Source organism: Lampetra fluviatilis, chromosome 47, assembly GCF_964198595.1.
Source record: "Lampetra fluviatilis chromosome 47, kcLamFluv1.1, whole genome shotgun sequence".
NCBI lineage: Eukaryota > Metazoa > Chordata > Hyperoartia > Petromyzontiformes > Petromyzontidae > Lampetra > Lampetra fluviatilis.
In genome coordinates this window covers 6,229,846-6,247,742 of record NC_136321.1, presented here as the reverse complement: position 1 = coordinate 6,247,742, position 17,897 = coordinate 6,229,846, and the positions used below count along the sequence as shown (strand labels likewise).

General features: G+C 43.7%; 1 protein-coding gene across 2 annotated transcripts in view; it reads right to left on the bottom strand.

The window, feature by feature from the left end:
• Positions 1–9,283: 9,283 nt before the first annotated feature.
• Positions 9,284–17,897, bottom strand: part of ARL13B (ARF like GTPase 13B) — a 48,138-nt gene continuing 39,524 nt past the window's right edge. For both annotated transcript variants that reach the window (XM_078877295.1, XM_078877296.1), the window contains exons 8-10: positions 16,422–16,665; positions 15,741–15,863; positions 9,284–13,600 (exon numbers count right to left, since the gene is read on the bottom strand). In XM_078877295.1, coding sequence (XP_078733421.1) covers positions 13,524–13,600; positions 15,741–15,863; positions 16,422–16,665 — 444 coding nt within the window. In that variant the 3' untranslated portion in view covers positions 9,284–13,523. The remainder of the gene's footprint in view (positions 13,601–15,740; positions 15,864–16,421; positions 16,666–17,897) is intronic.

Sequence of the window (17,897 nt, the reverse complement as noted above, 5' to 3'; positions counted from 1 at the left end):
CCTGGTCTTCACCTGAGGACGGCTGCTTGCGTTGTGGCCGAAACGTGAGAATTATTTTATTATGTTTTATTTTATTATTTCCATTCTACGTGACTTTACCGAAAGAACCAATATGAATCCCTGCAGTCACGAAAGCTTTAAATCGAAATTTAAAGCGCTATGTATACAGCTCAGCAGGTTCTTACCTGGTACAATAAAAAAACATTGTTTAGTTTATACTTGGCGATTGTAAGAAGGCTAAAGCTGTCGCTACCTTTCACGATATATCCTGCGATGTTCAAGGACTCGCGTCCTTTGATTTAATCGCTCCGTCTCCTTCCTTGGCCGACGAAGAAACGAACGTAGGTTGGACGTTTGATATTCGTTTGATGTTCTCAACGAAAGCATTTTAGCCACACCATTACAACTTGACTAGGATGTGAAAGGGGTGGTGAAAATGTGTGGTTGCTGTACCACTTCGCTGTGAATGCCAAAACAATCCTATAACGCGAACGATTTTAATCCCATTAAACATCCTTTAACACTAATGGCAAAACCAAAGCAGCTTTGCCACACCATTCCAACTGCAATATGAAGGCATCCATAATATAGTTTTTTTTGGGTTATATCGCGTAATTATATATATTGTGTCGTTAAACCCGCCACCACCCGACAGGCAGAAAGTGCCAATTCGTAACTAGAACAGCACTAACCAGTTGTGTTGGAGAGCCAAGCAACAACATTTACATTCAGAGTACGTTTACGCAATCTAACCCCAAAAAACTTGTATTATGGATGATATTGGTCGCGAAAGCCTACGTGTTAAACTGAAATCAAGGCAATTATGACTGAACAAAAAATGTGTGTAAAACCTGTAAATTACTATAGTCCGTACATCTGTTGTTTGTCTTACCTGTTATAACCATTACACAGTCCAAAAAGATATCTGCCGATGCACGTTTGCTTATTAACATTTCCCAGATTCATCTTCTTGGTTCTTTCAGTAAAGTCACGTAGAATGGAAATAATAAAATAAAAAAAATAAAACATAATAAAATAGTTCTCACGACGTTTCGGCCACAATGCAAGCAGCCGTCCTCAGGTGGAGAAGACAGAGTCATTCAGACTCTGTCATTCAGACACTGTCTTCTCGACAGACCTGTTCTCCACCTGAGGACGGCTGCTTGCATTGTGACCGAAACGTCGTGAGAATTATTTTATTGTTTTATTTTTATTATTTTATTATTTACATTCTACGTGACTTTACCGAAAGAACCAAGAAGATGAATCCCTGCAGTCACGAAAGCTTTAAATCGAAATTTCCCATATTTTGCACACATTTTGGATAAAAAATAATTTAATGTCGCTGCCCCAAAGTGTTTGAACCACCGAAGTTTTGTTTCTTGGTATCCCACCCCCCCCCCCCCCCCATTAAGCCATTTCGGTCTTCATTTAACTGCCACTCAAAATCACTCAAGTTTAAGTATAATTTACCAACATACATTTTTTTAGAATCTGTAAATGTGGAAATTGCCTTGATGTTGCCTGCCGGCCGAGTCGCCCTTGAAAAAATAGTTCATTAGCTGAATGGGTTTCTACTGGGCAAATAAACATCTTGATTCCTTAATTGCATCGGTGTATGGAGGTATATGGACTTCCCGCCCACCTCAATTAAAAAAGCCACGTGGTTTCTCCGTCACGTGGACTTGAGCAGTGAGCAATGGCAGCGCCCATCAGCCACGTGCGCTTGTGAAGAATTGCAGTTCATTTAACTTTTTTACCCGATATCGCCAAAGAAAGGTGAGTGAATGGTGTGACTGTAGTTTTTCTTGTTTTAACGGATACGTAAATCGTGTGTTGTGTAACAATGTGTTAAATAAAGGTGCCATCCGATGCAGTGTTTCGGCCACGGTCACGGCAGATACACAAATATTGTATCTCAAAATAGCGTACTGTGCACCCACACAGAATGATTAACTCGTATTCTTTTACTGTATTCTCGAATTGTCTATTCTCTCAGACTATAGTTCACTTTAAGCAATGTATTGTCAATACGTCTACGGTTAACTTTTAACGTCTTAGTTTGAACGCTGCATATAGGCCAGGCACCCAGACTTATCCGGTCGATACAGACCGATGATGGCATAGTCAGAATCGAATCTTTACGTATTTTTGGAGGAATCCGATGAGCTATGAAGCTCTGTTTTCACATGTCCAGCAGGGACGAGTCCACAAGTCGCAACAACAATACGGGCATCGATAGGAGTTCAAAGTAAAACAAAAGGTAAGCAAGTTACTACAAATCGGTACAAAATAAATAAAGCACACAAGTTAAACATTGTGTAAGTATCTTCTTGGTTCTTTCGGTAAAGTCACGTAGAAGGGAAATAATAAAATAATAAAAATAAAACATAATAAAATAATTCTCATTCAGACGCTGTCTCCCCGACAGACCTGGTCTTCACCTGAGGACGGCTGCTTGCGTCGTGGCCGAAACGTCGTGAGAATTATTTTATTACGTTATATTTTTAGTATTTTATTATTTCCCTTCTACGTGACTTTACCGAAAGAACCAAGAAGATGAATCCCTGCAGTCACGAATGCTTTAAATCGAAATTGTGTAAGTACATAGCGGCCAGCCACCATTTCGCCAACCCGAAGTATGATCTAACAACCCCGGAGAGGGGGAGGGGGCCATTATACTGGTAGGAACGAAGTGGACCAGACCACCAATAGATTATATCGTCCGTCCGTCCGTGTATCAACATCGCCCCCTACTGCAAACACTTGGCATGACCCTGTCCGACAAGATGGCCGCCCGCTCCCCCTGCGATCTGTGAAATAAATAAGATGGCCGTCGCTTCCGGCGAAACTTTAAACACTAGAATACAGTAATTTTTTCTTTAACTCCTCTATACCCAGTCGATATCCCTATACCGGTACTAAGTATTATTCCTACCAGCCCACCCCGCAGGGTCCTGTTCCAGCTGACAAACGGACTGCCACATCTATTAAGCTCATATATAGTTAATTCGTTGGGGGACCAGTGTATTTAATACAGCGTTGTATTCTAAAGTCGCCCATCGGCACTGCCCAGCGTGGTGAAGTATGGTCAAACAGACCTCCACGGCGTGGGGAGGAGGAGGAGGCTCTGTACACGTGTGGGACGCATCTCAGATGTGTCGTTTTCATTATTACACGCTTTTTTTTTGTTGTATCCTCAAAAAATATTGTAACTCAATTTTTACCAACTTCCCAATGTGCTATCGACTGCAAACTTGGTATACTTGTGTCATACTGATGACAATACTATATTCTATCATACAAATTTCGAAATATATATATTTTTACATTTTGCACACTTTTTTATTTAACTCACTTTGTATTCCTCAAATCTTGTAACTCAATTTCAACCGTCTTCCCAATGTATCGACTGCAAACTTGGTATAGCTATGTCATACTGATGACAATACTATATTCAACATATTTTTTTTTTACATTCTTTTTATATGTTTTGTTTTGGCTTGGGTCTAATTGTCCACGTTCAACTGATGTTGGCTGTAAATCACCACAGCCCCTTACGGTATGGCAAGCTTCGGGGCCACTTCCTGGAGTCATGGAGTTCTTCCATTACTAGTTCGGTACATTTCATTAAAGCGTGTTTACAAACAAGTTTTTTAAATATTACTTATTTAATGTTGTGTTCTCATCCACCGTACACCATAGCAGGATGACGTTTTATCCGTCACCGGCTTGCCCAGAACGTCAATTGTATGCCAGGGCCGTAAGACTCTGCTAAAACAACTTGAGTCGGCCGAATTCTTACAATTATACTCGATTATCCATAGTTAATTGAGGAACGGCTTCCTATCTATTACAGGAGTACAAGCAACAATGTCCCCTTGTCATAGTTGGTGCACCTTTAGTTTTTGACATGTCAGTCAACGTGGAATAGTAGACCGTATTATCGCTCTGGTGGCAGTGACGTGAGCATGCAATTGTATGGATGTTACTGTACTTATTTAAATAAGTGGAGACTTGCACCACGTCGTGGTCTACTTTGACATTCAAGCTCAAATGCCAAAACGTCGGTGGTACGACTTATTCTCGAGATATGGCCAATGACGTTGAATTTGTGATGACCTGTTGAAGCTAATGATTATAAGAAGAGGTTTTACCCCTTCTGGAAATTAAACAGGTGTTAAGGTGTTAAAACACCAAACAGAAACCTTTTGCAAGGAATCAAGTCAGCATTAACCACACGTACTTGTGGTGGACATGCAAACAAAAAACATTTTCGGATATTAGATGCATCGTCTTTGAAACTGGTTGGTCCACACCAGAGGCAGCTTTCTTTAGAGCCTAGTCTCAAAGTGTTGGTAAGAAAGGTCCCATACCAAATAATTATTACATACCTTACTGCCCCCCCCCCCAATTCTTGGAGCGCACATGTCACGTGTCTTACCTGATATACCAGGAGCTGGATACATAATTTGAGCTTTCTCCATCGCAGCAACAGCGGTACCACTTATTTGTGCCATCACTGACGAAATTCCCGTTCTGCAGTCGCAAAATAAAGCAGTTTGTTTTTTGACACAACTCATCAGCCGTCTGGCCTTCTGGGAAATGCACATTTCAGCAATGCTTCACTGGATTCGACATTGAATATCTACAGGCTAGGCAGGGTCATAATCCATAAGAGGTTTTTGGGTTAGATCGCGTTATTTATAAATGTGTCGTAACCCTCCACCACATGACACGGCCAAACAGTAAAAAATGTGTCACGTTTACAAAGGACAAAATAATTAATTTATCCCACTGGTGTGTTGAAGAGTGAATCAATGCAGGTGAACTGTCAAGGTGCTTGTAGCAACCCGTTCTGCAGGAAAATGGGTCTTTTCCACAAAACAAATGGATACCCAACGCAGAATAATCATGGAGTGGAAAATGTTAGTAATAAAATAGTAAAATGCCTCCATATATTTTTCTCCACCTTCAACAAAAATGATGCAAATACTTTTTTACACAACCCATCCGTTGTCAAGTTCACTGCTAGTCCATGTTTCTGTCGATGCTGTACCATTTGTTAAACCTGTGTTTTTAATACATTATATTTTCTTGAAAATGTACCTTGACAGTAGCTGTAACATGTACTGTCAAAACGCTTAGATGCAGTCATTGCCAATATGAGATTATAGTGCACTGTTGAAAATGTATATGCAAGTAACTGAAGGTAAATTCTATTTGTATGTAAATAAGTATCGAACTCAGAATTAAAAGTGCAGTTTAGATGTGAAAGCTATAACGTTTTTGTTTATGCATACAAATGCTTTGGTCTAATTTCAGGAGATCATGGATCCTCTGCCGCATTACTGTTACACCTACAACTTGAGGAATTTGATGTGCTTTCCTCTCCACGAGGCGCCGCAGGAAAGAAGCTCGAACCACGATCACGTCACAAGTTGCTTGAAACGTTCGCTCCATTACCCATCGGCTTCGACTAAGTACTCCCATCTACACTTGCCGCATAGGCCGCAGAGCGTTCGGGCCCTGTCAACGGAACCTGCGACGGCTGCGAGTTCAGTGGCCCCAGGCAGCGCATCGCAACCTGACAAAATGGTGGCCATGAACACGAGTACCTTAACTGATCTCATGAAATCGGTTATTAACAAGACGTTTGAGCTGAGCTGCGTGGCGGCGGAGGAGGGTAACCGGCCCGGATATGGTGCCTTTCAGGGGGTTCCAATGAACCCGCTAGCTCTGCAGACACACCCTTATCCACACCAGCATCCAATGGCTGGCTTTGTTGGGCAAATTCCTCCGCAGATGCAAAGCAACACTCCAACCCTATGGCAGCAGCCCCCGATGTATTACCCATGGCAGGGTTTGCCTCCCTGCGTTCCTGCGCAGAGCAGGACTTGGACGGCACTGGGTAACAGATTTCCACCGGGTTACTCCTCTTCAACATCCGCCTTCTCACCCATATCGACATCATCACCGCACCTTCAAGATCATAGTGCTCAGCACCAACACCCACCTGGTGTTTTTCCTTTTGGGCCCCCGCCACTTTATCCTGGGCCCCCCCAAGTGCCCACATCTTCAACAGTAATGCCAAAGCCAGAAATTCCAACAGGTGTCAATGTGCAACCCACAGCCACGACTGCACCAATGCACATTCCCATGTCGATGACCCAAAGCCATTCCGTAACCCCGCAGACGGTGAACAGAGGTCACTCTGCACTGCCACTGTATGCTGGTTATGTAGGCGCAAGTGTAGGTTTGGATGTTCCTTTGCCAGCCTTGCGTAGCACCATACAGGAAAGCAAGGATCCCAGACGGAAAATTGCCAAGTTCATCGCGGCTGAACGGAAGGAAGAGCATTCCGCATGCACAAGCCATAGGAAAGATTCGCTGGCAAATAAGTCCCGTGATGAAAAAGCACCCAATCAGACCACAAATGTAACAGAATGCCGAGTGGCCCAAGCTCATTCGAGCACAACCTTGCATGCAACCAATAGGTCGTTGGGAGAGCACAACAAAGAACCCACTAACTTCAGAAAGAAGCGTTTGTTAGCACTGTGGGATATGGAGCTTAAATCTGCCGAGCCACAAGGGAGTTTGATCATTGACAGCAGTTGTGGAGACTTGCCAGGTCAAGGTGGACACAAGTCGATATATTTAGGCAAGCGAATGAAGAAAATGAATTTCTGCAGCAGCGTTCAATCAGAAACGGCAGAATCACAAGGCGGAAAGGAATCCCCTTTGGCTTGCTTGCCTGAAGCAGTACTTGATCCGAGATTAGAGGCCAATGCTGCAATTGCTGCTGAACCCTTGGTTGCAGTGAAGATTACCGAAGGTGAACAAGTTGAGGCAATGACCGCAACTCCAGAGGCCAAATATGTATCTGCAGGAGATTCTGAAATTGGATCAAACCAGAGTGTAATGCAAGTGGTAGAGTCGAGTTTCACGCATAATCTGGAGGAACAAGTAGCAGCAGCCACAAGTGAGCAACATAATGCAGCGAGTGTGGTTTTTAAGATCTGTGATGTATATTCTGTGACGAATAGGGAATATGATACATTGCATAAAACTAACATTGGCAACGATTATTCCAAGACAGAAAATGAAAGCTCTAGTGCAGCAACTGAAACCATTGTAAATAGAGATGCTAGAACCACAATTGTGAATACAGATGGTGTAATACATCCGTTTTCATCCGGAAGTGATATGTGCAAAGCTCAGACGGATGATCACGAGATGCAATTGTCTACTGAAAGTGAAATAACAGATTCTATGTTGACGGAAATGTTTCTGAAAGCACGGTCTCGGAAGACCAAACACTCGGGTGAAAGTGGCATCAGCACTGGCGATGACGAAAACTGTTCCAAGAGTAAAATCCCCAGAACAAAAATTAAAGGGAATCAAAAACGCTTCGGTACAAATCGCCCTAAGGACCGTGTTCAAGAAGTAATCGTTGACTCTGACATAATTGTGAAAATCATAAAGCAAGAAGATGCAGACGCAACCGATGGGGACGAGCCCCCTCTCCGCCGTTGTGAAATGGATGTCGAAAGCAGAAATACCCTGGCGAGTCTTTTGAAGGTGAAGCACATTGGGCAACTGGAGGCGACTCGAGGCGATGCCGATTGTGCGATTGCGCGGTGTGTCGGTGACGGACGGGGGGGAGCATTGACGAGAACCCCGCAACCAAAGCGGCCGGTCAAATTAGAGTGCTCGAGGAAATCTTGGGTCCAGCCATTCGCGTTAACAGTGATGAACCATTTCCGTGGTTTTCAAAAGCAGGGGCTGGAGGCGCAGGCAAAGGAGTGGGGGAAAGCAAGAAATCAAAGAGGAACCCTCGTTTGCAATGAGCCCATCGACCCACCGGTGAGATGTGGCAGTATTTTTGACATGTAAGAGCGAGGCCGATTGGTGAATATCAGCCCGTGAGTGTAAATACACTGCATGCCTGATGAATCTCTTGCGCTGATAACCTGGTGTAGCTGCCGGGCTATGTCCATTGTTCTGTAACAGCATTTTGCAAATGTTTGCCATCTCTTAAAATGTTTTCATATGATAGTTCCAGAACTTTATCGTCCAAGTGACGTTTGCGTTGAGTTTTGAAGGTTATTAAAAATATTTTCTCTTGATTTTTACGTCGCATTCATTCTCACACATTTTGTAATTAAAGCATGTGATATTCATTTCAATTCATGCTATTTTTTTGCAGAGTAATATTTCAATGTTCGCCGATGTGTGTTCGGGTCGTACCACGTGTTTTTTGGTATGTCCGAGGCTTCTCTCTGTACGTGCGAGGAGCTTCAGAAAAATTTAAATTCAGTTCCTGAAGCTCTCAAAGTCTTCCGTTCTGTTTCCACTCTCTCCCACCTCGGCATCTCTGGCACCCACCTCTTGGCTCAAGTCTTACCCTCTCACACATCCTCAGTCTGCGTCAATTATTCAATCAGAATCTTTTGTTCTGGAACAATTTGATGGACTATGATGCTCTTTGTTCATATATCCAGTAGGGGCTGGTCAAATCCAATCAGTGTTCCGCAGGGTTCAGTTCTGGATCTTTACCATTCTTTATATTTGAATCTTTTATCTCCCGCTTTTCGTCATTAAAAAATGCCCAAATCGTCTTTTCCTTCATTGACCCCTGACCTTGCCTGTCGTATCTTTTCCTGTATCTGGTTGTCATCCAACCTAGCATGGCGCTTTAATCGTGTTTCTCTGCAATCAAGGTTGACAACGGCAGAAACACTTGTCGGATGGTTATAGCTTTTGATTTGTTTACAACAGAGACAATAGGCCGATTGCCATTGTAATGTCAGGGATTCGTGAGCAATATTAAAGCACTAATAATTACCTCGGGCATTCCCTTACCCAAGTTTTACCGTGTGTTCTTTGCAACTATTTTGTTGCCAAAGAGTGATTTCAGCCAAATGCTTTGGTAGAGCGTATGGCTGCTGCTGATGAAAACGTGGTATAATTTTTTTGTGTTTTCATTAGTGTAGACCTTGTTATTGCTTGGCATCTACATAAGAAAGCCAGTTTGGATATTGCTATGGGAACAGAAAATACGTTTTATATACTGTTCTGTCTTTCATGTTCGTTCCACTTATAAAATTAAAACTTGCGATTTTGTGCTTCAGTATATTCGTTGTGTCTTTTAAGCAAACGAGTTTTATTTAAAATAAACTGGGTCATTCTTGTAAAACGACTTAAGGCTGTTTCTTACCAGTGCCAATGAATACAATTAAACCAAAATGAATACAATCAAACCATAAAATGATCTAATTTTCAATGTCATATGTTTATTGACTACGCGCATATTACACGGCAAGGTATTTGTAACAAAATAAAGTGAATACTGCCATTAAAGTACACGCGCACGAAAAAAGTGTGCTCTTCATAAAACGGCCTTCATCCAAAATGATGCTAATCGTTTACAAACCAGCTGTGAACAACACCTACAAGTTTACCTGTTATCATCAACCACGGACAATCCACTGCTGGACGAAGGCCTCCCCCCTCCTCCCCTCCCAAGTCGCAGCCACCACTTCTCGTGATCCAATAACGTAATAATCTACCTGGAACCTACACACACATATACTGATGTTGGTGACTTCATGGCCGACCTCTTAGCGATAGAGAAATCTGATATTTGTATTCCATTAAGGTACAGCACAGCTGAATGTATGTCATTTAAAACATCGCCGTTATAAAGTACACATTAAAAAAACCCGTGCTTGTTGGGAAGTGAATTCTGACATTTTTTTTACATAAATGCGTAGCTGTGAAGAAGCAATAGGTATTAAAAAGTAAAAAATTGGAGTGCATCGTACTATAGGTAACAATTCACTGGTTCCCAACCTGTGGTCTGCAAGGCCAATGTGGGAAGTGGTTTGAAAAAACTTCCAGACACTACGATTTAGTATTTTTAAGTTTTAAAACTACGCTATTGGTGCAGTGATCCATGAACAGTTTTTGAGAGTTGGCTATAGTCCGTTGGTCCAGAGAGGTTATTGGGACCGACAGATAATTTTAAAAGCCTACTCTAAAACACATTCTGGTGTAGTTTTCGCAGCCAATGATTCTAAATAAATGTTGGTTCGGTCCCTTGTATGCAAGATGGTCACATGTTCATGTGTAGATATAATCGGGGTTTCCCAAACTTTCTCACAATCCACATCTTTCCAGTTTTAGAAATGTTAAGCTCGCCAATCGATTTAAATGAGCTCTACATGAAGTTAAGACATGTACACACACATGTAAGATGGCTATCGCGATAATTAAAAGAGAAAAATTCTCACCACGTGAGCCCTGACCAAATTACCCAGAATAAAACTACTTGGAACGTACACACATGTTTACGAAACGCGAACTTGGAGGTACAAAGTACAAGGTCAAGGTTCTTCGTGTGCCAGTCTGAACAAGTGCGGTGCCTTCAAAAACCGACTCCTGAAGGTAGAGGGAGTTTAAATGCTTCCTACGTGGAGCAGGAGATGCAGATGCTGGGAACAGCCACACACAAACTCTGTTCAGCCAGGACAACCCCTGGAATGTCCCTGATCTCATCAGACCTTAGAAACTAAGCAGGGTTGACCCTAAATTAGTGCTTGGATCAATGACCACCATGCAGCAATTGTTTCCTGCTGTGGTTGTCCCACCTGATGACGGACGCTTGTGTTGCGCCCGAAACGTCGCGATTTAATTTATACCTACATGACTTTACCAGAAGAACCAAAGAGTATAACAGGTATTCTAGGATGTGGGTTTTTGGTGGGCAGCAGAGGTCAGTCATTGTACTGTACACCCCAACACCCATGCATGGTGAAGTATGGTCAAATAACTTCCACGATTCGCACAGCATGGGGAGGCCCTCATCCAGCAGTAGATTGGCAAACGGGCTGTACTTATATACACACATTTACGTGATGCTTAGAATTCATTAGACGCATGCAACGATGAATTTGTATTTGAAAGGTGAACTCAGAAAGATGTGCCTCGGTATGTCATTAGGAATGGTATTGCGTAAAACCTGAGTAAAATGTGTGGCTGTGTTCGTGTAAAAGCCAGGCAGCCCTTAGAGTATGAATAACCATGGGTATCTATAGCTGGGCCACCCTGTACCTAAATCACGGTGGCAAACAAACTTGCTCTCCAAGCAGGTGGTTCTGCGGCATGTGGACTTTCTCGTTCAAAATGACAAATAAAAACACTTCAAAGGAGCGACAAAACAAATAAGGGACTGCATTGGCCACTCTGTGCAAAGGGGCAACACAAAATATAACAAACAAAAACCTCCACACTTGTTTACAATGCCTTGCAAAGGAGCAATAAATAGCAAACTGAAGTTTCACGTGACAGTCTTCCTTCAGAACCAAATGCTAGAGGTTGCACTTTATTCTGGGGATTTGCAGGAAACTTTGTAATTTTGACAGAGCTAGGAAACCGTTTTAAGTTGACTGCAGAAGTAGTCTACTGTTATTCGACAGCGAAAGATGGTGTATATGATCGCCAATGGTGGAGGGGGTGCTGCTGCCTGAAGTTAGTGGACCCAGCGGCCTCCGTAAAGGGGTGGGAGAGGGGAAATAAGAGACGCCGAATAATTACCATGGCTAATATCGGTGCCAAGAGACATACGGACCAGTCCTGGGCCTCCGTTCAGTGGAATCAACTTTAAATGAGTAACTGATGCAGGGTGAAAACATCAGCACTGGGGAGACGAAGGTGGCCAGGCATGGCCCTGGTCACACCCACCCCCTTTGTGCACTTTGGACCCAGAGTTCTGAACGGACCATCCAGATGACCAATAGAGATGACCAACAGTCACATTTATCCTCTCCATAGAGGATAAAGTGCGACCTACAGCTATCCCTACCATCTCCATCTGTTCTGAAGAAACACCTTCACGCAAAACATCAGCCACTACATATTTTTACATTATAAGCAGTGTTAATGATTTATGTGGTTGAGTTTTTGAGTTGTAAATATAACTTCAAACGACATATAAAATGTAAAACTAATGAACTGACATAAATCCATGACTTTGATATCACCTTACTCAGGGGCTCCACAGAGGATAAAAATAAAAGTGTACATGAGCCAATTGGCTTTACAAGTATGAAATACATCTACAGTTGGTTAAAATGAATGTAGGAGTTGCATGCAGCCATCATGTGAAGGTTTGAAATCAATGCGTTCGTAGAAAAAATTAGGCTGCTTAGGGCAGCGACGTGGCCGAGCAGTAGGGCATCTGCCGGATGTTGCAGGGGTTTGCGGTTCAAGTACAGTGGTCACCCTGGTTAATACTGTGGATGTATTAACCATGAATACGCACCCATTTGCACTGCAGTGGACGTTAAGTATCCAGGTTTTTTACGATCTAAATAATCGACATTTGAAGAATTACCTGGGTATAACGCTACCGCTCATTCTACCACTGAGCCTCCAAGCTGGATTCGCCGACTTTATCTGTGAAATGGAGCACTTTCATGATAGCCTTGCGCGATAACAAAAGGCGACAATACTAAACGTGCCAAATTATTAGCAGAAGGTACAATGCGTTTGTTTTGTTCAGGAACACCAATATGGTTCCTTGCAAGGCATGGTTTGTCTGTGAAGTCCTGTGGTCCCACGTTGAATTACAGACAGTTTCCTTTCATCATCATGCGACAGTATTTGTGATCGCGTTAAATAACACACTCTTGTTTTCTGCAGAAACACACACATTCTCTGTTAGGTATGAATAAAATAAATCGTAACAAACATGCTAATCTCTTTTGAAACCCGTTTGAGTCTTTATCAAAATATAAAACGTTAATCGGTAGACCTAAAGGAAATGTGCTCCATCTGCAGTTTGGTCACTGATAGTTTTAAGTCTCTATATTTTTCATATCTGATACAGTGTCAAGTGAACCAAATTAGTGCTGTATTTTTATACTTCAGTTTAAAATAAACACGTTCTCTGACCAATTTAAATTCAGTATTCTAGCCAATATGCCGCAATTAGAAATAACCCACCAAGCAGCTTGACTACAGTATGACTTTTCACCCCGTGTTCTTAAGATGAAAAAATGCAAGTTTCTGACGTTGCTCAATAGTGATGAAAACACATGATTAGAGTTCAGACGATTAATCGATTACGTGAATTATTTTACTAAAAGTTTGCAATTGACTATTTGTTTCATGGTCCATTGCTTGGGCCTCTTTAAAAACTGGGGCTACCCCCACATCCTGCCTCCCGAAGGTGGGAAACCCCCTACAAGCCACAACCAGCGTGATGTGGCTGATGATGCTGACGACATCATCACCTCTCGTCCAGAGAGACACGTAGGAACAGAGGTGCGACTTTTCCCCTCCCAACGATTTTCGTGTTGTTCGATTAGTCGAGTAATCAAACTCATAATTGGACCGATAATTAAATGATCAGATATCCCATATGGACTGATCTTCACGTGACGACTAGGGTGGTCTGTTGATGTTCCCGATGAGTCCTCAGGTGTTTGTCCATGCCGTGGGTTATGTGGGTTGGTTTTTTAGTTGAGAACGTCATTGGACTCGCTGTTGGGAATGGGACGCAGGACCAGTGGTGGTAGTGGTCGTCCCCGAACATCTGTCGGTAAAAAAAAAATGCAACAACAACAACCGGTATTATGTTCTGGCCTGAGGACATCTGGAAACACACGGTAACATTTTTTTTACTTTGGGGCCATTCATATTATTGGTTCTTTCGCTAAAGTCATGTAGAAGGGAAACAATAAAATAATAAAAAAATAAAAATATTTATTGTTTCATAAAAATATGAAACGTAAAAATATGAAACAATAAATACATTTATTTCTTATTATTTTATTGTTTCCCTTTTACATGACTTTACCGAAAGAACCAAGAATATGAATCCCTGCAGTCACGAAAGCTTTAAATAAAAATTTGGGGCCATTTCCGAGTCAGGGGTGACCAGCCCCTCCCCACCCAGGCCCTCCAAGCACGACGGACAGACACAATAATCCCCTGTGGGCTGGTGTAACCAAGATGTTCCTACCAGTATTATTTATTTTATTATGTTTTATTTTTATTATTTTATTACTTCCCTTCTACGTGACTTTACCGAAAGAACCAAGAAGACAGTATTATCTACTCGGTTATGTTATTAAGGATGCACGCCACAAGGCAAACTGGCCTATTTCTAGCGACATCCAATAAGTGAAGGCCACGATACACTCGGGCAATTCGAGAGGACAGCAATTGTCACTGGCAGCGTGCATCGATTAAAACTTGGCATGGCAGATAGAGTTGTGTCTTGTCACGAAAAACAGAGTGGAAAAGTGTGTGTGATTAGAAGCTGCCATCTTAGTTGCCCACTAGGGGGCGCAGCGATCAGATTTGTCAAGAATTGGGCGAGTGAATTTACATTGCATATTGCAGGGGTGGGGATCCTTTTTTCTGCCAAGGGCCATTTGGATATTTATAACATCATTCGCGGGCCATACAAAATTATGAACTTAAAAATTAGCCCGTTATATTTGGTCAAACATTTCATTAACTCACCCCTAATGCGATGGCTGGAACTGTTTCTCTTTGGTGAGGCGTGTGATGTTAGCTGCTATTGATGATGTTGCTACTCGCAACTGCTTTTCCAGGTTTGCTCCTAGATTTATTGAATTTCGAGTCCCGCCTGCGGTTGCCGTGGCAGGGCCAGACCAAATGATTTTGCGGGCCTTGTACGGCCCGCGGGCCGGACGTTCCCCACCCCTGGCTTATTGGAATAAGCGTTAACGTACGTCTCTTTGGTCAATCCACTGCTGGATGAGGACCTCCCCACCGCCGTACGGTTCGTGGCAAGATCATTTCACCATATATCACCAGTGCCGGTACCGATGGCAATTGCCAGTGACGATTGTTTACGACGTATTCCGTGAAACTCTCCGAACGTACGGTGATATCTTGACCTTTCAAGAGCAGGCGACGCCCATTTTAATTTTCACCCTGCTTCATGCCTATTTACCCCGCGGTGTAACGTTACACGGTGGCATTACAGGTCCAGTTCAAGTGCAGTGTCCCATGACTGGGTGTGGGAGCAGCACAAGCTCACCTGGAGTGGTCGTGTCGTAGTTAGCGCTAGCGCTGTGCTACGAACCCGGCCGCCCCGGTTCGATTCCCGCTCACGGCCAATAACAGCGGCGAATATTTGAACCGGTCCTGGGCCTTCCCTAGGTCGACTCAGCCTCAAATGAGTACCTGGTGTGGTGTGTAAACATCGCCACTGGGGAGCCAAAGGCGGCCGGGGGTGGTGTTGTTATGATCACTGTCTCATTGTTTTTATGGCTTTATTTTGGTGATTTTGGAAAAGTTTTTTGGTTTGGCCATGTTTGTTTGTTGTAGTACAGAGTTAGATTGATGGCCTTAATCTAAGTTGCATTGTGGTTGTTGTTGTTTGACTTGCATCCCATTGGGATTTTTGCACACAGCGTTGGTGTACGGTGCTTTTTCTGCAATATTTTGCTGTCTTTTCTTGGATTTTCTGTTGGCACATAGTCACTTTAAGATGTTTTCTTGTTCATGTTTTTGTTTTTTGTTTGTTGCGGTTGCACCCGATTCAAGAGCCGAATGGCTCACAGGGCTATACCTAATAAATTAACTTGAACCAACCCCCTCGTGTACCGTTCTGCCTTTCATAGGGTGGTCGCCAACAGCACTTGTCCCAACAGTCTTGTTAAGGCTATACGGGAGATCTTTGTTTGTGTTTTGCTGACCTGAAGAAGTAGTAGTGGCCGTGAAGGCGGTGGTGCCACCCTCCGTGTGGTCGTCCAAGTTGGCGGGCTCCACCTTGTTCCGCTTCACCTTCTTGCGTTTCTTTTTGGGCTTCTCATCAACGCCTGTGGAACGCCATTAACAATTACACTCGGTGGAAACAAGCCCTGAACGTCGAGTCTGTAAGTAGGAATATCCGAAACACCAATTGGCTCGGATGTGTCCAATGTTAACATTACAAATTGTAACATGAACATGTTGAATGCATGTCACGTACGCAAATTTTAAGAGCATGTTACATGTAATTGATTGCTTAAATGATTGGATCGCTCAGCTCTACATATTACTCACCTGCACATGCCCAATCACGTGGTTTACAGGTAGTCCTGATGAGTGCTCAGATGCTTTGCCATGATGTGGATGGAGGGGGACAGGCCTGGACTTTTTCACGTTATCTGATCAGTTGAGTAATCGAACCGATATTCGGCAGAGTAACCAATTACTTAAATAATCGGACAGCCCAGCTGTAAACCTCTCGGAAGCCTTGGGGTTTTGCTCACTCAACAACAGAAGCATCTGTGAAATACTGGACATCTGTGAAAAAGAGCTTAATAGCTCATCGGATTCCCCCAGCATACATATTCAGATTCTGAAGTCTTGCAGCGTCGACGGCGTGAACGTACCGGCGCTGGTCGTGTCGGTGCGGTCGGTGTCGCCCTCCGAGTGTTGGAAACGCGCGCTACCGCTCGCCGGTCGTCCCACCTCGTCCGCGCTGTCGCCCAACGTGGGGGGGCCTCGCTCCCCCCCCAAGCCGGGCTCCGCGTTGCCCGCAGCCGACGTTTCCTTCTCCTGCAGCACCACCTCGCCGTTGAGGGCGCTCGCGCTCCTCTTCGCCGTGTCCTTCTCTCGCTTCATTCGATCTTCGTTCTGCGCGGCGGCGGACGGAGCGGTGGTGACGGCCAGTTCGCGCGAGTTTATACACGCACGTGTGAGATAACACGGCGGCAGTAGCACAGACCCACTCGTGCACATTTCGCACTTGCGATTAGCGCGGCTGGCTACGTACGGTGCGAAAGAAGTTCTACATACATACACATGTACCAGTGCGTGTATGTACAGCCCCTTTGTCAACCCACTGCTGGATGAGGGCCTCTCCACGCCGAGCGGGACACGGGGGTTATTTGACCATACTTCACCAAGATGGTCGGTACACGTCTAGCAGCGAAGGCCTGAGTGTATCATGGCCTTCACTAGCAGGGTTGGTGAGTGTGGGGAGCATTGACGTGGGGGGAATATAAGTACAGTCCAACAATCGATTTTGCTGGATGACCACTATGTAGGACAGCCCTACAGCAGCCTATGACACCAATTCAATATCCAGGTTCAACCCTGCCTGGATACTGAGATCTGCTGAGATCAGGCACATTTCGGGTGATTTTCCATCCGTGATAGATTTGTGATTACATCTCAAAATACTGTAAAAATAATGTAATAATGTTTACAGAACTTTGTCAATACACTGTCGGATGTAGGCCTCCTCATTATGTGTCAGTCATGAGGGTAATTTGACCATACTTCACCATGCTTGGCCGTGATAGCTGGTGAAGGATGCGGGGTAGGGAGCAGGATATCACTCGCTCCTGATGATTGCCGTGGCTGGGAATTTAACTTAGGTGGCCAGGTTCATCGCAAAGTGAGGCACTACTCCACTCCATGAGAATAATGCAATTTATTTATACAAGAAATACCCATGACGTTTGCAGGAGGGTTGTGCATTGGGATATTTTTAATGTGGGATGAAACTGGAGCACCCAGGAAAAACCCACACATATGAGGAGTCACAAACCCACTTGCTGTACTGCCATCTCTAAAAATGGGGGGGGGAAATGCGCATCTGGGGAGGTAGAGAGATGGATGTATTTGATTTGCGTTTATAGGTGACCTCGTTTTACTTAACAAGTACGTACCTACGAATAGCACCTACTATTAGTGCGGCTGGCTACGTACGGTGCGAAAGAAGTTCTGCATACGTACGTACAACTAACAAAATGTATTTCTTGAAGTTAAAGTGATAGGATTCTTCAGAAGTTTTAACCTGAACCACACGCCTTCCTCTGGGAGTTGTTGCCAAGCAGGTTTAACATCAGTACACTATAAAA